Source organism: Excalfactoria chinensis, chromosome 12 (genome assembly GCF_039878825.1).
Source record: "Excalfactoria chinensis isolate bCotChi1 chromosome 12, bCotChi1.hap2, whole genome shotgun sequence".
Taxonomy (NCBI): domain Eukaryota; kingdom Metazoa; phylum Chordata; class Aves; order Galliformes; family Phasianidae; genus Excalfactoria; species Excalfactoria chinensis.
Genome location: NC_092836.1, coordinates 4170269 through 4194694, shown reverse-complemented (window position 1 = coordinate 4194694; position 24426 = coordinate 4170269). Strand labels below are relative to the sequence as shown.

At 46.3% G+C, this 24426-nt stretch overlaps 1 protein-coding gene across 20 annotated transcripts in view; it reads right to left on the bottom strand.

Moving 5' to 3' along the window:
- Window positions 1–24426, bottom strand: part of FOXP1 (forkhead box P1) — a 341511-nt gene that overhangs the window by 60199 nt on the left and 256886 nt on the right. For 15 of the 20 annotated variants that reach the window (XM_072346976.1, XM_072346974.1, XM_072346977.1 and 12 more), the window contains 4 exons: window positions 13349–13486; window positions 12183–12272; window positions 6755–6914; window positions 536–740 (listed from right to left, as the gene is read on the bottom strand). In XM_072346976.1, the coding sequence (XP_072203077.1) occupies window positions 536–740; window positions 6755–6914; window positions 12183–12272; window positions 13349–13486 (593 nt within the window). Of the gene's footprint in view, window positions 1–535; window positions 741–6754; window positions 6915–12182; window positions 12273–13348; window positions 13487–17378; window positions 18026–22708; window positions 22893–23113; window positions 23224–24426 lie in introns of those variants that run through there. The other 5 variants (XM_072346987.1, XM_072346993.1, XM_072346990.1 and 2 more) reach the window with 4 other exon arrangements.

Genomic DNA, 24426 nt, shown 5'->3' with positions numbered 1-24426 from the left:
CCAAACAACACCAGTTAGCTAATTTTATCAGCACTTAAAAAATGCACTTTGTTTTAGACAAACCTAGTGAACTCCAGTTCAGCCTGCTTTGCAAAAGCAAGTAAATACAGAGAAGAAAGGCAAATGTCTTAAATAAGCCAGGCACTGAAATTTGGCAAAGAGGATGATGTGTGGCACAACAGCCTGTAGTGACCAAGTGATTTCTTCTCACCTCCCATCTGCAAATCCAAAGCAGAGCAAGAGTAACACCACCAGTGATGCAAAAAAGCAGCTACTCTCTTCACACGTCCCCCCATACACTTATCCAACGCTCTTTTAATTAGCTAACTGTGCACACATTGATCCAATTAACAAACCACAAAGACCTGAACAAAAGAAGCATATTCTGCCCAGTGGAGAATCCATTCAACCACGCCAAAATCAGACGCGGAGGACAAAATCGAGGCCAAGGCAGTTGGCCACTATTCCCAACAGCACTGCCCTGACTTTGGGCACTTGGAGACGCGAGGGTGGATGGAACTCCGGCAGCACCTACCTCTCCCGTTTAGGAGTGTGAACCGATAGCTGTCCGTTGGTTGATGCGTGTGGGTTTATTATTAAGGAGGTCTTAGACGGTGCGGATGAGGAAACGCAGGTGGTGGACAGGTCGAGGCTGCTGTGGTTGTTGCTGGCTGCCTCCTCGGCTGTGTGTGAGCTTGTCACTTCCTTCCAGAGCTGCTGCAGTTCTGTTGGAATCATGCCTGAAACAAACAAATTGGATAATTAAATCAATTAACAGCTAATTCGGCCGTCTTCAAACAGTAATTAAATCAAAGAGTCAGTAAACAAAGCCTAGTGTTAGTTTTGTGTGTGTGTGTGTTTGCACGCATGTAATTTTTTTTATTAAGTCAAGGCTGATCCCGAACACTGCACATCTCCTGCTGTGTTTTCTGGGGTGATACCTGCAACACCTTTCCAAGGCAAAATCTGGGGCCAGGGGAAAGAGGCCCACCCCACTCAACAGCCCCATCAGCAGCTGGATTATTATTATTATATTCGGCCCTTTTTGGAGCAGAGGGCCCAGTCAGTGCTCAGGCAGAAATCCCCAGATCAAACCAAGGGCGGCTGATGGCTGCTTCTCATTTCAGCTTGTTTTCTATTGCTTTTAGGAAAGTAAACACTGCCTAACCTGCTTTTAGAAGGAAGGGAGATCTGAGGGAAAAAAATCCTCAGCTTTATTATTATGACAACACGAACCACAATATGACTAATTTTGTGCTTAAGTTTTAAATGATGACAAATAGCTTTGTTATTAAATACAGTTTTTATTAATCACTTTTAGACATAAATTATGAATTCATATTGTCTTCCTGAAATGCTTTTCAAATTTTAACAGTCAAATTGATTATACTATGATTATTTCATTAACACACCTATCTTTCTCATTAATTTTGGTTTCTCGAACTGCTCACTTAATTGATGGATGTGTCTACTGAAAAACTGTATAACTTTCTATACAAGTAACACTATTATTACTGTCATTTCTTAGATCGATGCTAATGAGCCATTCAAAAGTAAAACGAAAACATAAAATAAGCTTCAAGAAATAAACATAAAAATTGTTTTCTACTGTGCCAAAATGGACACCAGGCTTGGGACGTGCGTGTGGCTTTCAGTAGACAGAGCGAGTGAGAACTCTGCCAACTCCAATGGGCTTAAACTGGGGCCTGGAGCACAGGGGCACACACGTCAGCATGGCATGGGCTCCCACTGAGATCAGGGGTTTGGATAAAGCTCACATTTGTGACACGATCAGACAAGTCAGGTTCTCAAAGTGAAGACTATTTCAGTGCTCTTTCAGAAGGCTATGGGAAAAAAATGAGCAGCAGAGATGCACCGCTTCAATATTCAGACCAAAGAAATAATCAAAGTCTGCGTGTTTTTAAAGAGGTCTCTCATCAGTGTGAGCCGAGGTGGTTTGGCTGAGCGCTCACTGTTTGGGCATAGCGTGGCACTGGAGCTATCCTAAGGACATCTGCCATGTTCTGAGCATACAGCAGCAGCTCAAATAGCCACACATCTCACCAAACCTTAGGCGCTGAAATAGGATAAAATAAATAAATAAATAAAAAGGCAGTGTGCATTATATTCATTTGAAACACATAATAAAAAATGCCAAGGTCTAAATTTAATTTATTTTTGTCATTTAGAATACAATGGGTAGATAATCATCTCAACGTGATCAGCCAAACATCTTTACTTTGCTAAACTGTTAAAGATTTTAATTATGCTAGCTTTGGAGAGCACTGGTCTAATGAGGCGATAGACTCCAGAGAATCTAAGTGGTTAAGAACTGTGAAATGAGTCTGATAGGATTTTTTTATATTCACCGTGGATCGTTTGCATATCAAAGAGGAGTAAATTATTGCACGACAGACCAATAACCTTCCCCGCCTTTCTGAGAGTAGCATTAACAAAAACAGTTGGTCTCCGGTAACGGTTCACTACAAAAAAAACCCGCTAAAATCCTTAAGTATCTGCAATTAATATATATTATAAAAGAGGCTTCAATTTATACATTAAGTGATCAGATATTCCTAGGACACATCCGTTTCTCCAAAGCCATGTCATTTTCCTTTCATAAGAACCAAATGCCAATTACATTTTGATGGATTTTGTCCCAAATGAGCATTTAGTTATTAGACGTATTCAATTATTACTTGTCCCCTGAAATTAAACCTCTGAGCAAATTAAACAAAGAGAAAGGTCAGTACACAAGCCTGTGTCCTGTTTTGCTCTATCTGGGCTATTATTTTCAAACACCTTGCGAAGTGACAGTGTGGGATGTATTTTTAGCTAACACGCTTGACAGGACTGTCTGCGCACTAACAATTACCTGCGAGCGCGGCTGACCCTTACACCACTGTTTACTCAACTGAAACAATAGTGAATAGACTTGTCTGTTGATGATAACATATTGATATGAGACCGTATGAGTCGACACCTATTTTTATTTTCAAGAATAAGCAAATAAGGCAGTCATTCTTTGCCTTTTTTTTCCCACCCCCCAAGCATTCCCCTCTCTGGATCTGTGGATAAGTCTTTTATTAATTGAAGGAGTAGCGCCGCTCTCCTTTCTCCACCTCTGCTTCTCCTTTCCCCTTTCCTTTCCCTCACGGTCACTACTGCATCTACTCACGATTCATCTCCAGGACAAGCTGTACAGCACTTAAAATACAAACATCTGATATTCACAGCTCTCTGTAGAGCCTGGGAAAGTCAAGGGGTTTGTTTTGACTTCTATGTAAGTGTGACTCCTATTAGCAATAATGAGAACAGCATATATTGAAGATGTAGCAAACACCCCGCTTGGGCATAGATAGAGGTAATAAGATGGATTTTAGCTTGGATGGTATTAGAGGAGTTAGGTGTGAGGTCGAACTGCACACCACCCATCCTTCAAACCAAATGCATCATTGGTATCACTTGATTAATTAAAACATAAAAATTTAGTTTTAAAAAGCCTCCCTCCTCTCTCCTCGAACTTCTGAGGAGCATTTCTGACCAGCCTGTTGAACTGGGCAGCTGGAAGGTATGCTCACTACACGCCCAGCAAAATGATTAAATCAAATTACAGAACAAATGGCAAAGGCAAGCCGGACAGATCCAACAAAACACATGCAATAATTGACATAATTTACCATTAAACAGTTTCACTGCAGTAGCAAGAACTAAATTTAATGTCAGATTCCCAGAATTGCCCTGCAGTTACCCCCCATCACTCCTGCTTGTGACCCAACTCGGTGCCTACCGGTACCGGGACGCAGACCTGGAACTGCCGCACCCAGGGGAGCAATCAGCACTGGGATGTCTGAGTCCCATTATTTTCACCCGTTCATGATCGGAGGTGTGATTTGCAGCTTCATCTTACAGATACTAAAGATGTAACTCTAGCAGCTCAGAGCACTGCTGAAATGCGTTGTTTTTAAATTGCTACTACGTACAGCATAAAATCTAGATTGTAGGTGTGCCTAAACACAGAACTGCAGAAATTACACAAATATAACATTAAAGGATGTGCTATTTTGTGTAAGACAACAGGCGAGCACACCAACTAAAATGCAGCTTCGAACGATGCATTAGTTCTACGAACAGAACAAGAATCACTGATGAAGTAGCATCCTCTCTTTTGAAACATTTATTCCTATTACAGATACCTAGGAATAAAAAGCAAGACGCTCTTAACTAAATTCACAGCTACGTTAACTAGAGGGCTGGGTTTTCCTTTGTATATGCAGGCTTACGGTATCTGTCTCACTCTTGCCCACTGCTCTGAAAACAAAAAGGGATGCTCTTTTTTTTTTTTACACAAGAAGTGTCCATTACCAATTATTTTAAACTACAGCCCTGTCTCCTCATTGCATTTTTCAGGACAACCAGTCCCCTTCATTATGAAAGAAAATGTAGGCACAGGTTTAAAAAATGTATGTTGTGGGGACAGTTGACAGATTGCTGCTCACGGAACTCAATTTCCCAACCCCAGGTATCACCGGCTCAAAGACAAACAGAGTTGCTCAACCTCTTTGTGTCCTTGTACCTCCATACCCAGGTGACCATGTTCAAGCAAGCAGAAAGTTGATTTAAACCTCGTAATGACATCAGTTTTAAGCCATCGTCTCTCTGATAAAAAAGAATCGTGCTGGATTGCAAGCTGCCTGAATCCTCTGGTTCCTCCCCAGCCAGCGCCGCGCCCCACAGCTCACCTCCCTGCACAGAGCAGCCCTCCCAGCCCTCCTGTTCGTGTTTGTGTTGTTCTGGCACCCCTTGGCTTTGAACAGGCTTCTTCCCAATGCAGCGAGGACTAATAGTGGCACTTGGCTGCTAACCGTATCAATCAATGCCACGACTGCTGAATTACCTACTGGTGTCTCCGATGTGTTACTGCACAGATTACACTTCATGCATCACCACATTCATTTCTTTCACATTACACATGAGCGTGTCTTGTCACTGCCCAATTGCCCTCCTTTGGACAGCTTAACTGATGTACCACACAATGAACCTTACTGAGCAAACTTAATAGTATAGGAGCTGTGGGAAAAATTAGAAAGGTTGAAGCTGGAGTCCAGTGGGCGTGTGGGAACAGCTTGTGGCGTTTCCAACAATAAATCCAACGCGTAATTAACGCGTGTTACAACATCCTGCACATATAAATGGCACTTGTCTACCTGCCCACTTTCCCAAACTCATCTCAGCACACTGATGGTGACTGACAAACTCCTGTTGCAGGCCAGAAGCTGCTGCTGCCACAACCCACCTGCCTGCGCATCAGGAGGGCACAGCTAGGAGCATGGCAGGGGTCAGGGTGTGGGAGTGTGGGTTCCCCAGGATGGGGTTAGGGGCTCCAACACTTTGTGGGTCATGCAAAAATGGAAAACAAGCCTCAGTAAACCACACCAGCCACCTGGCAGAGCAGTCCCCGCTTGCCAGCTTTCTCTCCCTCTATCCATGTCAGTTAACATTTACCAGCCATCTTGCTCTCCTTTTTGCAGCTCCAATACACATAAAAGAGGAGGGCGAAGAACAGAAGCAATTTCACCCCCAACCCCATTTAACCAAACAGAACTGAATGTAAATACATTATATGGTTTAGCAACCAGTAGCAGCCCTAAGGCTGCTTTGAAGAGCCCAAATCATTTCAAGCTGAGCTGACTCCAGTTGTTGAGGTGGGTGTTTAAATTTATTATGGGGCAAAGGGAAGGAAAAGGCACAGCTATTCAGAAGTATCAGCATCTTGGCTGAAAGACCTGGTCCTCCCCGAGCTGTGCCAACTCGGAGCCACCAGCTTCAGTGACAACAGGCAGAATACAAGCACATCTCTTAAAGCGTCCCCAAGCTTGCATAGAAACTGAGATGGAAAATAAATAAATAAATAAATAAATAAATAAATAAATGTAGCCGAGGAGGAAAAAAAAGAATAAAAAAAATAAAATCCAGGTTGTAATTACTGTCAGAAGTATTGTGATTTGAGTAGCTCTTGCTTTCAATGTATCAATATCTTAAAAAAAAATAGGGATTTCAGCAAATCGGTGACTTCCTGCACAGTGCAGGACTGAATAAAGATGTAGGAGGATCTAATTGTCAGTAACACCAGTATAACAACATTTAAATTTAATGGAGTCAATCCCAATTTGCCTCTGTGTGGAGGGAAGAACGAAGCTATGATGTACACAGGCAGTGAAAGGAAGGACATACAAACATGCACAGAAAGGAGACACTGTCACACACTCCCTTGCAGCTGCAGAAAAGGGCAATCCCATTTCCACACTCAGCAGCATGTGGTCAGCACCGTTCTGTGCCCAGCTCTGCACCAGCCACGAAGCCAGAAAAAGCCAAGGCAGCATGTAACAGAACAGTGAAGGGAAAGCTGCTCTCAAGCAATCCTAAACCACGAACCCAGCACCAACATTTTATTAGGAAGCCTCCTGTGGAAGATTTTGAGTCCAGAATAGTACAACCAGCAGCTTCAAGTTCACCAGGATATAGCTGTGCAAACTGAATCCAAACTGAACCGCCTGCCTCCTGCTAGCAAGCACAGCCCACAGTTTCAGTGCTGCCCTTCTCAAGCACACCTTTACAATGCCCACCCTGCCTGTCAGGATTTTTCTTTGTTTCCTATTTTACGAGCCTATGAGATCACGCTCTGGCTTACTGAGTGACAATTTGGTGTGCACATGCTATCTGCTTGCTCGGCAGCTCCCAACCCATCACCTACCTTGTGCAAGGGGCTGCAAAGGCAGAGTAGGCTGGCCAGGCTGGATTGTTAGCAGCCCTTGACGCTGCAAAGTCAGGAGGTGCTGCTGTTGCAACTGCTGCATCTGTAAGAGTTGCTGCTGAAAGGCCAACTGCTGTGTAGCCACCTGCTGTTGCTGGGGCTGGAAAAGAGGGGAAAAAAATGCACATTTATCAACACAGAGCAAAGCAATAACAGGGATTCTTGTCTAAACACACAACAACTTCTGACCGCAGTCACCTGGTACTGAGCAATGACAGTGAGCCCAACACCCAGTATCAAGGCTTGTTTAGGTGCTGGTGTTACCAGCAGGGCTGCAGTCTATTTCTAATCCCTCCTACGAACCCATTTAAAAACGTATGCACCATTTCTTGGTCCACACGATTGAGCTTTACCCCAGAAGCAGCTGCCTTTCGGCGTCAGATAAAGCAAACTCTGTTGGCAGCTGCTGAAGTCCTGGGCAGTTCTTTGAAGCAAAGAACACATGAGCCACTCTACGTAACCACATCACACTCGGACGTCACCACCAACAACCCTGTACTCTGCTCTGTTTGCTCACGCAAGGGTCATCACAGCGATTAAGGCAGCACGACTGGCTACGTTTATGCTATACTATACTTCCTCTCTCCTTCCAATCCATCAAGCAACAATACCGCTACGTTCAGAATTACTCCTTGCTGTATTTAAGGCTGCTACTTCTGCGCTTTGAAATTTTTAATTATTTTCACTATAAAGAAGACAGAGCTGCTTTACTCCACAGGGACACGAACCTTGAACCTTCGAGGTGTAAAAGAACATGTTGCTTTTCTCACTACTGTACCCGGAGAAGCTTTTAACTACTCTGTTTATCACTTCTGACATAAATAAATGAGAAAAAATCAGACCTTTGAAGAAGAAAAACTTCATCTAATATTGTTAATTAGCCATGACAAACGATGAAATAACATTGTAAATCTTTCATAGAAACAGCCACTAGATTTTAATTACACACATTCATAATTTAGCAAACAACATCTTACTTGAATGTGAGTGTTTAATATGTACAGTACTCCAGGCTTCTGAGTCCTTAATTTTGTGCAGTTAAGCAAGCCTCCAGGTTCTGCTTCCGTGCTCATCTCGTGTTTTATTTGCTTTGTTCTTAAAATCCATGAAAGGCTTTGCGTTTTGATAAATATCTTTTTATTTATTGTACAATGACAGGAGGAAAACTTTTGTTGTGTAAAACATCAATACATCATGCCAGTGTTTAGCAGTTCCTTGTGCTAGCCAAAAAAAATTAATGTAGATTTCCTTAGTAATTATCTGAGTGATAGAAAGATAATACGGTGCAGTAGTACAATAAATAGAAGGAAATTATCTAATATCCCTAATCTGCTAGGAATCATATCAAGGTGGAGGTCTTATACACATTATGGCTAACAATTACGGAAAGAAAATTAACTCTTGCATAACTCCACACTTTCTCAAATAAACCCCGGTCACATCGAGAGCGCTTTGCTGCCCTTCCCCGCTATCACTGCGGAGGATCGCTGGCCCCGTTCCCTGCTGGTGTCAAGCAGGAAACATCCACCCGGGTCAGAGAAGCGGGGCTGACGGCCACCAGCCAGGGGCCGGGGCCCCACCTTCTGCCAAAGCAACTGCAGCTCCGGCCTGCCATGCCGAACGTGACACAGCCGCAGCACTGCCATTTGCTCCTTACATAAAACATCACTGGGCAAAGTGAAGGGCAACTGCAACTATTATTATTAAATTCTTCCCATTGCTTTTTTTGTACTTTCAACGCCCCATCGATCTTTGTACTACAACAAACTGCGTGCCTACAACTGTACTGGCAGGCAAGTTAATTTTTCTTCTTTCCAGAGAAAATCTATAACTTTGAGAACAGTTAAACAAACAAGTGTTTAGCTACACTGGAACTCGGAGTTCCCATTTCTCTGCCACAGCTTGCTCAGACAGATCCAGTTGCTGCAACAGCACAGGATGAATGCAAGCTGCAGTGACAGTTAACTGCAGTTAGAGCAATGCCTGCCTCCAGGGATGCTCATCCTCCAAATACAGCCAGAATCATAGAATCTTCAGAGCAGGAAGGGACCTTTAACTAATATACAGCCTGTGCGTGTACATATAAACGTGGTATCTGTATTTTGTGAAACAAAATAAATTACAGTAGTCCGTATTTTACCTATTTGCCATCTGAGTGCAAAGCTGGCGTTAAAAAAAAGAAAATAAAACAGAAAAACGACTTTGTATAAATGGAGCGATGCCTGTGGTTGTCTTCTCAGCCATCCCAAGAAAAGCTCCTGAACGCGCCCTGCTTTGAAAAGCCAGGATATAAAAGTATACAAGGCCCATTGTCCAAGAAAGAATTTAAAAGCAACACACGTTGCCAAACTGCGCTCCCCACCCAGTTACCAAACACAGGATACAAGTCAGTTTGTTTACTTCTCACAATTGAATGCATACAAAAAAGGTCTCAGCGCAGTCCTGTTGTCAGGTCAGTAGTCAGTGTTAAAATGCTGAAATATCCTGATAAAACTTGCATTTTTGGTCCCCTCCCTAAAGCTGCTGTCAAAGGTCTGTTTTCCTTTCTTCGGTCCCTCCCTACAGCCTAACATAAACTGTCACAACCGCTGGAGGAACACGGCCGTGCCCAGGAGACGTCCCGCACAGCCGGGCCAGGAGGTCTGAGGGCAGCGTTGTGACTCTGGGCCCCCCGGGTTGGGCACCCCCCCAGCGTGGGGCATGGGGTTTGAATGTCTCCTTTTGGGATGGGGCAGCAGCACCAGCCGTGCGTGCCACGACACAGAATGACGCAGATTGGCAGACCTGCTCCATCTGTCAGTGCACAAAGCTGCACCATGTCCGCATCGCGGCCACCAGGCCACACGATGCGCTCTGTGACCCACTGACACTGTGCGTGTAAAAAAAAAACAGACAAAAAGACCATCCCTCGCATGCTAATTCAGCCAGAATAACCTCCTCCATGCAGGAAAAATGGGGCCAAGCAAACCTGCTCTGGAAACGGGCCTCTGCTGAAACCCTCAGCAACAAAAAACAGAGCCTAGAAAAAGCTGGAGAGACTCAGGCCCCTTGTTCTCCTCCCCACTATCGTGTTAAATTGCTCTCCTTAGAACAGGAAGGAGTCTTTTCTTATTGTTACTTTCGATAGTGTATTATCAGAAGTGCGACGGCAGTAAACCAGTGTGTTAGATATTGAAATGCCATCACATTGTCTAACTTGCCTTCTCGTCTTTTTTAACACAAAGTATTTTTCTTCAAGCTCCAAGCCCTCATCTTTGTGTCTGAGATGCTCTCCTGTCTGACAACAGCAATTTAGAAGAGTTAACTTTTATCGTTCATTCTGCTGTGTAACTTTCCCCTTCAAATTTCTTTATCTGCCCTCTGAGCTCATCTGAACTTTCATGTTCTCCCAGCATGCAGGCTTGCATTCAAAACTATGTCTAATAGACCAAATAAGAGGTTAATAAGAAGTGGCAACAGAAAGAAAAAATACAATCCCTGGTAACTGATAAGAATGACAGTGGCAGCCCTTTATTGTTTGTCTTCAAATATAGAGTTAAAGATCTTTAAAAAACTAAATTTTGACGCCTTTGAAAAGAAAGAAGCACAAAATAACAACAGGGGGTTATTGCCTGCCAGCCACAGGGGAGAAGCTCCATAATTCTTATTCTCCCTTTTGAAGGCTGTTAGAAATCTGATTCAAAAAAGCAACAGCAGAAGGAGAAAGCCTCTTGAGGCTATCGCCATTTCCTGTGATCATGCATAATGCGTTTCAAAAGTGGGTTTTTACCAATTCTGTTGATCAATTGCACCTCCTTCATATTCCCTCTTTTTTCTGCTGTGTTTACATCTGATGTGACTCAATGACAAGCGCTGTCTGAGACTGTGAAACAGACCTGTCATGTTGATTTATGGGCGCATCAAACCACGACTTGTCCAAACTGAAGCTCGCAGTTCATTAATTAGAGAGTTGTGACTTTGAAGTCAGCTTTCAGACTGTGGTTTTTAACATTTGGCTTAATTTATATGCTCTTGAATGTGGATCTCTAAGGAAAAAACTGAAATTCCCTTCTTGTCTTTGAACTTCTTTTGACCGCACAATAATCATTTCTTTGTCCAGAGTGATGCCTGCATCCCAGAGTCATTAACGCGCATTGAACTGCCACTGATGAGTAAGCCCTACTGAATTAGAAAAACAGCCAGCAAAACAAAGCTGAGAGCATTCTGCACAGTGATATCTCACAATTACATGCCTTCCCTCCCTGTGCCATTTCCATTTTAATTACTGTTAGTCCTTTAGATTTACATTTTAGACACTTTTTAATCTGTTCCCTTTTTATTATAGAGGCGCCCGTAAGCGCGCTATGGCTAAGGTTGTGTCAGCGTTTTCATTATAAACCCCCTGTTTTCAGGGGTTTATAACTCAGCTGGAAAAATTCGCTCCAGGTTGAAACTTGGCACAGGTGGCATGATCCACCAAAATTTGGGGGCTGAGAAACAGGCACGTGCTTCAAGCACCACGATCGGCAATGTAACCACTGCTGCTATTGAAGGGCATGGCACAGCATCTCGCGTCAGTGGACAGCTTTGTAGGACCTACACTGGTCAGTGCTGATGTCGGGTGGAAGTCTCAAACTCCTTGGGACTACAGACATCAGTGTGGCACCTTCACGTGTTATCACCGCAAAACTGAATTTTAGCACACCAAAATCAACAAAGTGAGACACTCAGAAAGGAGAAGTGTGTTCTCCGTACAGGCAGAAACCACCTTCGCCACCCCATTCCCAACATGGACCATGGTGGCATCAGTGCAAGGTCTAGAGCCACCACACATCACAACATGTTGCAGTTCCCAAGCAGAACACACTGCAATGAGATGGTATTCCCATCCTACCTCTGCATCTCAGCTCTTGCTGCTCACAATAAACACCGCCTGAGCACAGTGCCTTCTGCTGAGCCCATACTGCAAGGAGCCCACAGCCACAACCTCTCAGGCTGAAAACTGCAAGTCCGAACTCAAAAATCTCATAGAACGTTGCCTTGTCTGGCGAGGACAGCCCCATAGCTAGGCCTGCTTCTTTGCCCCCTCGCCTCCACAACATAACTAACTTCCTAAAGCGCTCTCCCAAGATACAAGTCCAGATGCTTGCTCCAGTACTCATACTGAACATCAAGGCATGCTCCCCGGCTATAAAATATGTGGCAGCAAGCAAATGGAAAGCACAGGAAAATACAGGCGAAAACAGGACAATAACTCTAAATCTGAAAGCTGAGACCCGATAGAGTCAGTTCAGTTGTGCAATCATTTATAAGATGAATGACAGTTTAATGGCCACTAGACAGTCCTCTGGGATCTGTGGTTTGAAAGTAAAATGGGTATTGTCTATACCTCTTTAGGCTGTTTTCCAGCATGTTGTTGCTGTAAAAGTTGAAGCTGCAACTGTTCCTGTTGTTTCTTATAAAACTCTTGAAGCTGCTGCTACAAAGAAAAGGAAAGATGGTAAGTAACAAAGTGGAGAGCCAATTCAGTGTCCCTTTTGGTGTAATACACAAACTGTGATTTGAAAAATAGCATCCTTTTATCTGTAATGGTCTGACCTTTAGTTTGAAACTCGACAATAAATTCAGTGCACACTGACTATTCTTGGCATTATCGTTTGAAAAGTAATCTCCAAAATGAACTGATGAAAAACATACCATTTTCTACACAAACTAATTAAAATAAGGCAAGGAATGACCTTTGATTGTAACAACAAAGCCAAAATGCCCTTGCTGAGAGAGCCTGGCGAATCTCTGTTGTGAAACACACATGCTTTCTAAATGATAGGGTTTGACTATATTAAGTGTTGTTCAATACACGCACAGACATTCTGGGAAACACTCTCCTCCTCCCTGCTCCAGCCTCACGCTGCACACGCAGAGCTGTGGGATGGAGGCAGCGGGGAAAGGACACGCAAGGTACAGTTTGGTGGGTGCTCGTGCCAGCCTGACTCATGAGCCCAGGCCGAGCTGAACCCTGCAGTAAGCCAGGGTCAGCAGACAACTTTCAGCTGAGAAAGAGCCATGCATTAACGCAGGGCACAGAGAAACACCAATGCACCATGCAGCACACGCTGGCTGAAATTAAACGGATTAAGGCTTGCAAACCTCTTCACTTTCACTGTCACCGTTTCAACGGCCCTTTATGGTCCCACGTGGACTTAGAAAGGTCTAAAATGGGAAGTATTACCCTACTACTTCATTTATTGCAATTAATCAGGGCACGCCATACTTTCCGAGGGATGCAGGCAAAATCAGCAGGGACATCTGCTGAAGTCCTGACACTTAAATATGCAGCTGTATTATTTAGCTGATCTTGGAAACGCTCCTAGCGCTGCTCCCTGGATTTGTTTCCAGTAGCTATTTCTAGAACTAAAAACAAAAGAGCAGTCGGTTCATCTCAGAGCGTGGCTGCCCTGCACTACAAACCCTGAGATGTGGGCAGCTGCCTTCCCCAAGAACGCAGCAGGAGGCGAAGCCCCCCCACCCAGCAGAAGCTGCAAAGACAACAATTACCTGTTGAAGCATGAGTGCCTGCTGCTGCTGGAGCAGGACTTGGAGTTGCTGGGGAGTTAGCACTTGTTGCTGGAGGATCTGCTGCATTTGCTGGGGAGTGATCACTTGAGGTGTCATCATAGCCACCGACACGGGAACCTGCAGGGGACACAGAGCGGCGGTCAGGGGGCATCACCGCAGGAGGCACAGCCCTGCCCTGAGCACACAGGGACCCAGCTTCCCCAGCCACCTGGCTCCCTCTCCGCAGGGCACGATGACAACGGGAATTCTTTAGACAGCAATACAGTGAAACCTGTTAAGATTTATTTATTTATACAAGGAACTGTCAGCTCAGAGCATTCACTCCCAGAAAGCCCCTCCCTGCCGTGGAGGAATTCAAGAGCCGAGTATCCCGTGCTGATGGGATCTAGGCCCTATTACGACAGGTTTTTAAGAAAATTGAAGGCAGGCTCAGTGATGTGAATAACAGCACTACACTCCTGTGCAATTTTAACAGAAAGGCCCTACTGCGATGTCTTTACCATTCCATATTCACCCAGCATACAGATGTCTTCAATTCTTTCATATTATGCGAGATACCATTAAAAGCCGCTTTCCATGACATTTCAGTGACAAACAGCTACAGTGATGAACTTGATAGCATTTCATATTTGCAACTGTTAACACGTTTCTGCACGGGCATCTTTGCAAGGAACCTGTACACTGTATCTGAAAGGATGATGTCTTGTTCAGATAAAACACTGACATTAAAATGACAGGCTGTCTTGGCCAAGGTTACACAAATTGTATTCAAGCGGATACCTAATGACAATGCTATGAATTCTGCAAGCTTTCTAGAATGTAATTTAGCTATTCAAAATAATCACTGCACTTGTGTTTAATTTGCAGACTACATGAGAACCATTTTGTCAGTCCTAGTAATGCAAGAAGACTATTTCCCCAGAAACCCACCCCTCTATCCTCCACCCCAAAAAAGGAAAAGAAAAGGCACGAAAAAAAAAACAATAGAGGAAAAGACAAAACCCTGTGAGTTTTAACAGTAATATTTAAGCACCTTACTTTTCTATAGTTTCAGATCAAATACGTGACAGCACAAAACTAAAAGCAGTAAAGGATATACTTTGTTAAAAAGGATCTCCTGTCATCTCACGGATTACAATAAAAGGTAATAACATGTTTAGCACTTTTTCTGTGCACCACTTTTTAGAAAATCAGCAGACAATAGCTGATCTGAAGATAAAAGAGCTTAAAAAAACATCTTCCAGGGTACTAGTAAGCAAGGGAGAAATGCAGTATTAATTTTATGTAACATAATGTCTTAATATGCAGTTTATCTTGACTTTTTCACATGATTTGTCCTGTCATTTGCATAGCAAGCTCTCATTCCTAATTTCACAGTCATTATGCACTGATGTCCTGATTTCTCAGCATCACTAATTTTGATGAACTAAAAACGGTTCCTGAAGGTCAGACTTATGTACAGCACACACCGCCCTGTGTTGTTGTGTACATGTCATGCGCCGGGGCCAGACCCTGCCTACAAAACATGCTGCAGACACGTCCAGCAAACTGACATCCCATTAACGCCAACATGGAGTAGAGCAAATCCCCTGTACGGCCCACACTGGGGCAGGTGTGAAGGTTGAGAAACAGAGACTGAAGAAAGGGATGCGCTCAGTCTCTCTAGGGCTGATGCCACTGGCTGCACTCATGGGAGAGCCACCAACCCGGCAGCACGGTACCACCACCCCAACCCATCACTAGGGGAATCCCACCAATTCTGAGGGTCTTAATCCATACACTGTTAAAAACCTGTCTGGGAGTAGAAAATTATTTCATTACATGCTGTAGTCACTATCTTCGTCCCGAAGCATGACTCACCTTCGTTATTCCCATCCCCAGAGAAGTTTACTTTACCCTCGGGTTTGTACTACCTTCCATTGAAGTTGGACTGAGCAAACAGAAAAGGAAGCATGTTTAAGTATGCTTTCTGTGCCATTCTTGGAAGATCTACAACACAAATACTCCTCGGTCAGATTTATGACAACAAGCAGGGATACAGACAGGAATAGGGTGGGGTGCTGTAAACCCTACACGCGGGTGATTAATACGCAGGGCCGCATTCTGCCAGCAGCTATGCGGAGACAACTCCCATTCACTTCCACGGCTCTTCTGCACATTTATCTCAGGACAGATCTCAGGATTCAGCCCTGCCTTTGAACGGCGGCCACGTACCTTCCGGTGAAGAATCTCCCAGCTGCTCATGCTCTGCTCAAACAGCAGCGCTTAACCGGGGAGGGAAGCAACGCGTCTGTGTGTATACAAACACTGACAAATGTGTGTATAAACAAGGCCCACCTAGCAGTACCAGGTCTGCGTTGCTCTGCTCGACCTCGTTTTACCGGCTGAAACCACATCTTCACACCCCGCCCGCGGCTTCAAGAAGGTCCTGCCTCTCATTTGTCAGAGCAGGCAGCAGCCGCGCTTCCCCTGAGCTCCGGCTCATGGTTGAAGCATCCTACAGAGCAAAGACATTCAAACAACCCAGAAACGGCCGCGTTACAAACGACACGCGCCCCAGACGAGCGTGGGCACACGTACCGTTGGAGGCCTTTAAATAGTTAAGAATTATGGCCTATATATCCACTCTCTTAACTCCCAACGTCCAACTTTTTCATGTAGCTAGTCCCTAGTAATACTAGGAATCAAAGGGCATGCAGCTCCAGCAATAGGCTATTAAAGCCCACACTTTATTACCCATTACTACCGAGGTCATTAGCGGTAAGAGTGATTGTACCGGTCTTAACCTATTGATCATTGTAACTACTATCATTTAATCCCGTGTTGAATGTCTGGAAAGCTGCTAAAGGCACACCAGAGAGAGTGCTTTAGTGATGAGAAATATAGCCAAAGCTTGGAAATTACACTTTGATTCATAAAATCTAGCCAGTGGTTTAAATCAATAGTATTTAAAACAGTCATGTAAGTTCTTAACTACGGCTCTCTAATATTTATGGGTCCCTTTTTGAGTGTATTCAGTCAAAACTAAGCTTTATTTTAGATACCGCGCGATACGCTTTACATTACGTTAGATAAAAAATATTTATTTCTGATATTTTGTCTGATAGTAAACGAAACCTAAACTGAAGGCTATAAATTAATTGTAGATTTCTATCTCTCAGATGTCAACTTAAATGTGTTGCCAAAAAAAATTACAAACCAACTTTGAAAATGGCTTAACTGTTTAAGTACATGAAAACGAGTGCGTTTTATGAGTTAACAATGAATCACAGAAGGCAGTTTATGAAGAACTAAAATAATTCTGTCTTACTGCCTTCAGGGAGTTGAAGTTCAAATTAAAGTCCTGGCAGATACACTTAAAGAATGCTAACTTAGCATGCAGGACAGAAATCAATCTTCCCTCCACCCTCCACACCCCCCCAAATTGTTTATTTCTGTTTTCTACATGAAACACGATTGTTGTTATTGATATGATTAATGAACCACTTTTGGTATTGTTGACTGATAACAATAGGGTGTGGTAGATACCCAGCTGCATGTAAACCTGGCAGCAAAGGTAAAAATACAGCTGCAAGTTGGTTTTGGGAGCTGTGCTAGTACAGACCTGCTGACATGCTAATACCAGCAACGGCAAAAAACGTCTCTAATACTCACAATTGTTTTCAGCCACTCTCTGTCTCCCGGGTCCCTCCGCCACTGCTCCACATCCCCCAGACCTGCCCGTTCTCTCTCTGCTTGCACGGCTGCCCGAGGGAACCTTGCACAACTTGGGCCAAGCTCACCTTTAACTTCACCAGGGACTACAGCCAGGATGCATCTGTCACCACCGCGCACCGCTCAGACAAGTGTCACAGGGATGAAAATGATTTAGACCTATTCAATCATCTATCATTTTCTCTGATATTAATATAACTAAATACTAGCCAAATAATTTAAAGAAGTTCAATCTTGCATGGAGTGGTAAGAAAAAAAATAAGAATAGAAAGCATGCCATTTTCACACAACGTGCCTTCATCGCTGGGTGCGGTGGTGGCCTTGTCAGCTGCTAGCAGGCATACATGGAAGCTGGGGAGCATCTCCTCAATTCATAGAGAACAGCTCTGCCAGAAAATCCCCTTCTCCTGCGCTGTGTGCTCGCTCTTGATTTCAGGAAGTCCTCGAAGCAGGCACCTTGCATTTCCAAACGGCAGTTCTTCAGATAAAGATTTTGTGATAGAAGTGACACGGAGCAGAACGCAGCCCAACACCGAGAGAGTGGCTGAGGAGCAGTTAAAGGTGTCGGACTGCCAGAGAAATAGACACGGCGAGGCAAACCCAAACAGTTCCCCTGGCTGCTTTATTAGAAAGCTGTTACGTGCGAGACTTCTTGCAATTTAAAAAAATATTCTCGACCGAAAGAATGCAAAATAGCTGCACTCGTGTCACTGCAGGAGAGAAAGCACAGCCGTGCTGGCAGGCAGAGGGAGAAGCGCGGTGCCACAAAGCAGAGCCCAGCAGCGCAGTGCTGAGCACAGGACCCTGAGCCTGAAACCTCTGTGACATGAGACGTCAGCCTGCAAATAACAGCCAAAAAAGCACCGCTGATAGAACCGTGCAGGCAGAAGCTGCCATTCTGGTTCATTATGCAAAGCGGGATCTCACTTTTAGACTCGGTTATTCTGCCGTGATACCGCACAACACATTACGACAGGTAATGTTTATTATATTAATGTGAAATCAGCTAAGTACTTCATCATTAGCATAACTGTTCTCTCTGTAACAATGCGACTCCCTATTAAAAAGGAAGGGGGGGGGGGGGGAAAGCCTCTTTAAAATTAAATTAGCATTTTATTATTCGAATGTTGTTTATTATGTTTTATCAGGAGGGAAGATCTGCCTGCGACCCGTGGAAGGCAGAGTGATGGGCTGTCCTGGCACTGCCGGCACATCAGGATGTCTGCTCCCCTCTGCTCTCTTCCAGTGAAGGAAAACTGGGGATATTTTCATATTTGTTTACAGAATGAAACATCTGATCTTATCTAGCACTTCTCATGCATACCGGGCTTCTCACTAAGTGCCAGGATAATTGTTTCTGCTATAATAAATACCCATTTAATTTGCATAAAAATATAAAGTTTACATAAATTAAATCCTCTCTACATCCAACATTTGTCAAATACAGACTAAACTGGAATGCACGCAACCAAACACCCATTTAACAAACGGAGTGAGATCTCAACCTCAACCTTACCGTCATCATTTTTCACCTTTCAGAAAGTTACCATTTTTGTTTGCTGCTCTGTCACAAAAGGAAAAATCACAACCTGCAGTGCACAACTCCCAGCTGTGGGCTCATTTTGCAATGATATAAAAACACGAAATTAAATTGAAAAAAAAAAAAAAAAAAAAAAAAAAGAGAAAAAAAAATACTGATATTTTTAATCCCCCCCTCCAAGAGTTTAGGAAATGTCAGCTCAACATATTCTGCCACACTGCCCCAAAGCAAACCAAAAGCAGCCCTGCTTAGAAACACCCAAAACACCCCTAAAGCCCTTGAAAACTCTCAAAAGCTCCTCTCACCCCAGCACTGAGATCGATCGCCCTGTCAGACTCCTTACATCTGCATGCTCACTCACTAATACATCCAAGGAGAGCTTAATGGAACAATACAAGGCGGCGAGGGAAGCAGCAGGCTGTGGGGCAGAGCTCGGTGCCAGGGCAGCCCGGCCCCCTGGGCAGCCAGCAGCTCCCGCAGCAGCTCCACTGCTCCCACTGCTCCGTGCAGCGCTGCGAGGCTGCGTGCTGCGCCTGCCGGCCGAGCCTTCCTAACACTTGTAAACTTTACTCGCTCGAAACGTGCATGTTTTCACACCTAGTGCAGGAACCTCCGGCCGCACGGCGCAGCTGAGCGCAACGCTGCAAATTGGATTCTAATGAGAAAACATCAGTTGCTTCTCTGACAATCTTGCCATTCGCTGATTTACTTCTAATGAAGACGCACTCCGAGCGGCGAGCTCGCCGTGTGAAAGGTCAGAACGTGCTCAAAAAAAACGCCTTGCAAAAATCAAGGCAAATGGGCAACCTGCAAAGAAACCTTCTCCTAACGCGGCGTGGCAATTAGAGTAATTGTGCAAAGAGCCATCTTCGGGAAAAAGTACGAGGAATTAAGCTGCCACGACTGTAACAGGTTAGATGAAAATCAAAATTTAATGTATTCTCCCTTGTGTCATCTTGTTTTGTCAAGACATCAAATAGAATTGGGAAGTACAAAATAACAAGCCCTTGAGAAATCACAGAAGCCGACCTTTTTGATGTTGTTGGTTTACCTTGTTCTCAGTTATTTGAACAATGATGTTTCAGATTTAAGGGCAAGAGAAAGCTAAAAAATTAAAACCCGTTGCCAGTTTGGGGAGGGGGCTGCAGGCCCTCCCAAATAACAGCACCTCACCTAATCACTGTGTGCTAATCCGTCCCAAACTGGTGCGGGGAGCAATGAGCAGTGCCACTTATTTGTGCAACGCTCGCTCTGCTTCTTCTGCCATTCATTCTGCCTCAGCACAAGCCCTACAGATCCTCCTCCTAGCAGAGGAAACCGTGCTGGAAAGGCAGAAAAGGAGGAAAAAAAAAAAAAGAAAAAAAAAGGAAACAAAAAAAATAAAATAAAATAAAAAAAATGGAAAAGCTGGAAAAAAAGAAGAAAAAAAGCTGGGGAAGGGAAGAGAGATTTGCCAGAGCTGCTGCTCTCCAAAATCACCGCGCGGCCTCAGCCGCATGATGCCTTTTTCCTCCCTCTGCTTGTAACTGGAAAGCGAAGCTGAGCAAGGAAGCACCTCACAAACACAGAACAGCACAGGACATTGTAACTGAACTGCAGCAAAGTAGTTTCCAGTAATGCAGTTCTGCTTTCAACAAAACAAACAAACTGCTTCCAAGCAGCCAAGCCTTTCACCAAACAATAACAAATTTAGCTTGCAGTGTCAGGACTTTCCCACCACCGAGTTCTGCAGGTGGTGACAGAAGGAGCCCTGCTGCCGCTTCTGCCCATCGGAGGGAGAAAGCTCAGCAAGGAGCAAGCTGTGTGCCGGGGGGCACCGGGCTGCCTGCAGCACAGCACAGCCCTGCAGCACAGCACAGCCCTGCAGCACAGCACAGCCTTCTCCCTTACCTTGCCTCCAGCTGCCCAGGGCATGCCACCACGAACACAGCCAGAGCGCTTTACGCTGAAGCAGCAATTCATTGAGCTTCAGCGTTTTAGAAACAACATGACTATCGAGCAGCATCAGTGCTTGAGAGCCCCAGGTTAAAATGCTGCCTAAGCCATCACTCTAACTGTTCCACATCACTTCTGATGCCTCAAAACACCCTCTGACACACAGCATACAACTGTTGCAACCGTTTTCTCCCTTACAGGCGACTGAAATGAACTCAACCTGAGCACACAGCAGAGCTCAGCATCCAGAAAGGCACGGACTCAGCTGCGACCCTTCCAGCCAAGGCCACTATAGCGCAAGGCTCAGCCCAATGCTGGAGCTGCACTGCCCAGACCCACCGGGACTGCCTGGCTGCTGTGCTGTCCCAGCTCCCCGGTTAGCCCACTCCGCTCACTCATTCCTCCCCTGTCAATCCCATTTTATTCATGGCTTCTCCTCGGTTTGGCTCGGTGACCGGTCAGAGCACATCCCACAGCTTTGCCCTTATTTTGTTAAGCAAAAAACCACGCTGCTTTACCAGGGCCGGCACGCTGCCACTGCTGGTGTGTGTTAAACAAGAGGAAAAAAATAACAACTGTAGCAAACAAAAAAATATTTCAAAGCAGCCCTTCCTATCATAAGCTTTCTGATGATTTATGGTTTACCAACTCAGCAAGGTTACGCAACACTGCGTGCCTTTAGATGCATTATTTGAGTCAGTTGAGATTTAATTAAGATCACAGCCTCCAAAATCCCTGTCAAATGAAAATTCACAAAAGACAATGCACTATATATCCTCATGCAGATAGTCTCCATTCCACGCTCTGGAATAACATAAGTTAATCCTCGTTTCTATGGTGGCAGACAAAAGTTCACTAATTTTGTTTTCTTTTGACACTTGTGTTGTTTTCTGTTTTATGTCATGAGATCATTCCCTTTCGAGAAGGGCAGGGGAGCCGGGATGGGGGGTGGGGGGGTGCGAGCAGAGAGCAATATGTCTGAATATGGCAGCAGATGTATTTTGACATTCTCACAGCTCTGCCGTGATGTCATCAAGTTTTCATATAATTAACCCCTGCCAGCGAGAGCATCGCCGCATGACATCTGCCCACTGGGAAGAGGAGGAAGGAGTCAGGGACAAAACACGAGTGCCTCCGTCTCGCTCCGACGCCAACCGCCATCCAACAGAACCCACCGGGGCTGCAGAGCTCTGCCTTCCCCGCAGTGGCCGGGGCTGCCACCTGTCCCCGCTCACAGACCCCACATGCTGACCGCCGGCCCCTGCGACCCCATCCCCAAAAGGGAAACTGCCACAACGTTACCTCGTTCCGGGGTATTTCTAGTCGCGTTATCTTAATATCTGCTCGCTTATCTCATGGTTTAGAAATGACAGGTGCTAGCGGTCTTTTGTTTGACAGGCCACTACACAAATAACTGTCTTGCCTGAAAGGGCTAATGCACAACTAATGAACAATAAATCAACTTTGATTATAAAGTGTCAGACCAATCAGTTTGCAGTTCAGCTCCGTCGCGCTGCAGGCCGAGCAGCCCCTCGGTGCACGCAGTGTGGGTGCCGGCCCGCGGCCCTGCCGATGGCAGCAGTGCTGGGAGCTGCACGCCCGCACCTCGGCCCTCTGACAGCCCTGCTCCCAGGGGTTGGGAGAGAGCCGCCTTCCATGCTGGGAAGTCACCATTAATACGAGGCGTTTCTTAGCCGGCAGCGGCGCTTTTAATGGCATTTTCACACGAAAGCACGCGGTTTAGCCCAGCTTTTCTAAAAAGAGGGATGCAAACAGAACTGCTGCTAACTTGACACAAAGAGCTCCGCGCAGTTTGGGTCCCCATCCCGCAGCTGTGCCGAGGCCGGGCACCGGCACGGAGCTCCACTCTGACCCCGGCCGGTCTGCGGAAGGGCAAACCGCCTGCCTAGGTCACTCTTCATTAAAACAAACTTCGGCAATTCACGGCACTCTGCAACCCAACGCTCACAGCCAGCACCGATCCGACCATTTCGTTTTCGTAAACACATCTGAGTCACCGCGAGTGATTCACATTTCCTGCCACCGAACTTGTTGTTCCAACCCCGCACTGCCCCGCGCCGGGGCCGGCCGGCTCCGAAGGAGTTAATTGCGGAGAGGAAGAGTGTGCGCGCACTTTGCTCCCAACTCACCACCCACTTCCTCGGGGCTGCCTCCTCCCCGCGCCGCACCGCTCAGCCCCGCCGCTCTCCGGCCGCTGCCCCGGCCGAGGGGGCGATGCGCGGGGGCCGATCCCGGCGTCGCCGGAGCCCTCCGAGCGCTGCGCTCACTTCTTCTAAACTAGGGAGCGCGCGGCGAACTGCGCCAACCCCGAATGTCGGAACAAAAGAGGCAACAACGATTTGGGAAAAGGAGGAAAGTAAAAATAAAGAAAAGCAACGCGCCCCGCCCGCTCACTTCGCAGAGCTCTCCCTCCCTCCTCCTCCCCCCCCCCGCGGGTCCCGCCGCGGCCCGAACCCTCCTCCCCCTCCCGCAGCTCCCGGCACGGCGCGGGCACGGCCGGGGCTCGCGCTCTCCCCGCGGGGCTCGGCACCCACCTGGGCTGCGGCGCCGGCGGCGGACGGGCCATGGAGCGGGCCGGGGCCGGGCGGCGCGGAGGCTCCGCGGGCAGAGTGGCGGCGCCGTGCTCGCGGGCTGCCGCGGAGCCCCGCCGCCCGCCGCCCCGCCCCGCGCCGCGCCGCCGCGCACACCCCGCCCCGGAACGGGGCACCCCGGGCGCGGCCCTCCTCCCGCGCGGCTCTCCGCGCCCTCTGACCTGCTGCCGGCTGTGCCGCTGCCGACCGGACTGGCGGCGGTGCTACCCGGGAGTCGCCACGCTGCGCCGGGACCTGTTTAAAAGCGGCTCCCCCGACCCCCCCCCCGCTAAATCTAGCTATTTGGTGGGGCGTGGGTGCCAACAACGCGCGGGGTTGGGGGGAAGTGGCAGCTAGTGCAGTGATCCGAGCACGCGTTACAAACATGATGCGCTGGAGAAGCAGCCTAACTTTCTCTCAAAAAGTGGCTGTGACTCTCCCGGCAGTTCTGCTGCACTACTTTAATGCCACAAAATGAAAAACTATGGCAGGACTTTCATACAAAACACAATCATAACAAGCCTCCAGTAGGAGCTTGCATTAAGTCCAGCTGATGCACCTGGCCTGCAAACAGGAACACGTTCCCTTCAGCCCCAGCAAAGCAGCAGAGAACCCATCCCAGGGCACTGGGATGCCCAGAGCATCTTCTCCAATCATCTCCCTTAACAAACCCCCGCTGGGCACTGGGATGCTCTGACCAGGGCACAGCACTCAGCAGCAGCCTCATCTGCCTGCCACATTCGAGGGAGGTTTGGGTACGGGGTGCCTTGTGTGCCACGCAGCAAGCTCTCCTCTGCTTGACAGCTTAAAGCAAAATACTTCCTCCTGCGCCCCCCCCCAAATCTCAGTGCAGACACACAGCCTGTCCTCATGCTGTCGACCCCATCACCGATTTGCTCCCTCCCTAAAGCTATGTGCCTCAGGCTGCATTATTTGGCCAAACCTTCCCCACTATTTCAATTTTATCTTGTATTTCACGCAGGCTCTGAGCACGCGGCTGATGCAGACGCTGCATGCACACGTAGTCGAATGCCGGCAGCCGCACGGCCGCGGTCCCCAGGCAGCACGCACTTTATTTGCAGGAGTCAGGGGCTGATAGACAATAGCCCCATTAGCTATGCTGCTAAAGAACCTCACAAGAAGCAAAGACAAAGGACGCAATTTACTGACAACTTGTGATCTGATGGTAAATGGGATGCGATACGGATTGCTTTCCACCCTAAAGTGTTTTTGTGTCAGATAACAAATTTATTAATGGGATTTCTTTCAGGTCACAA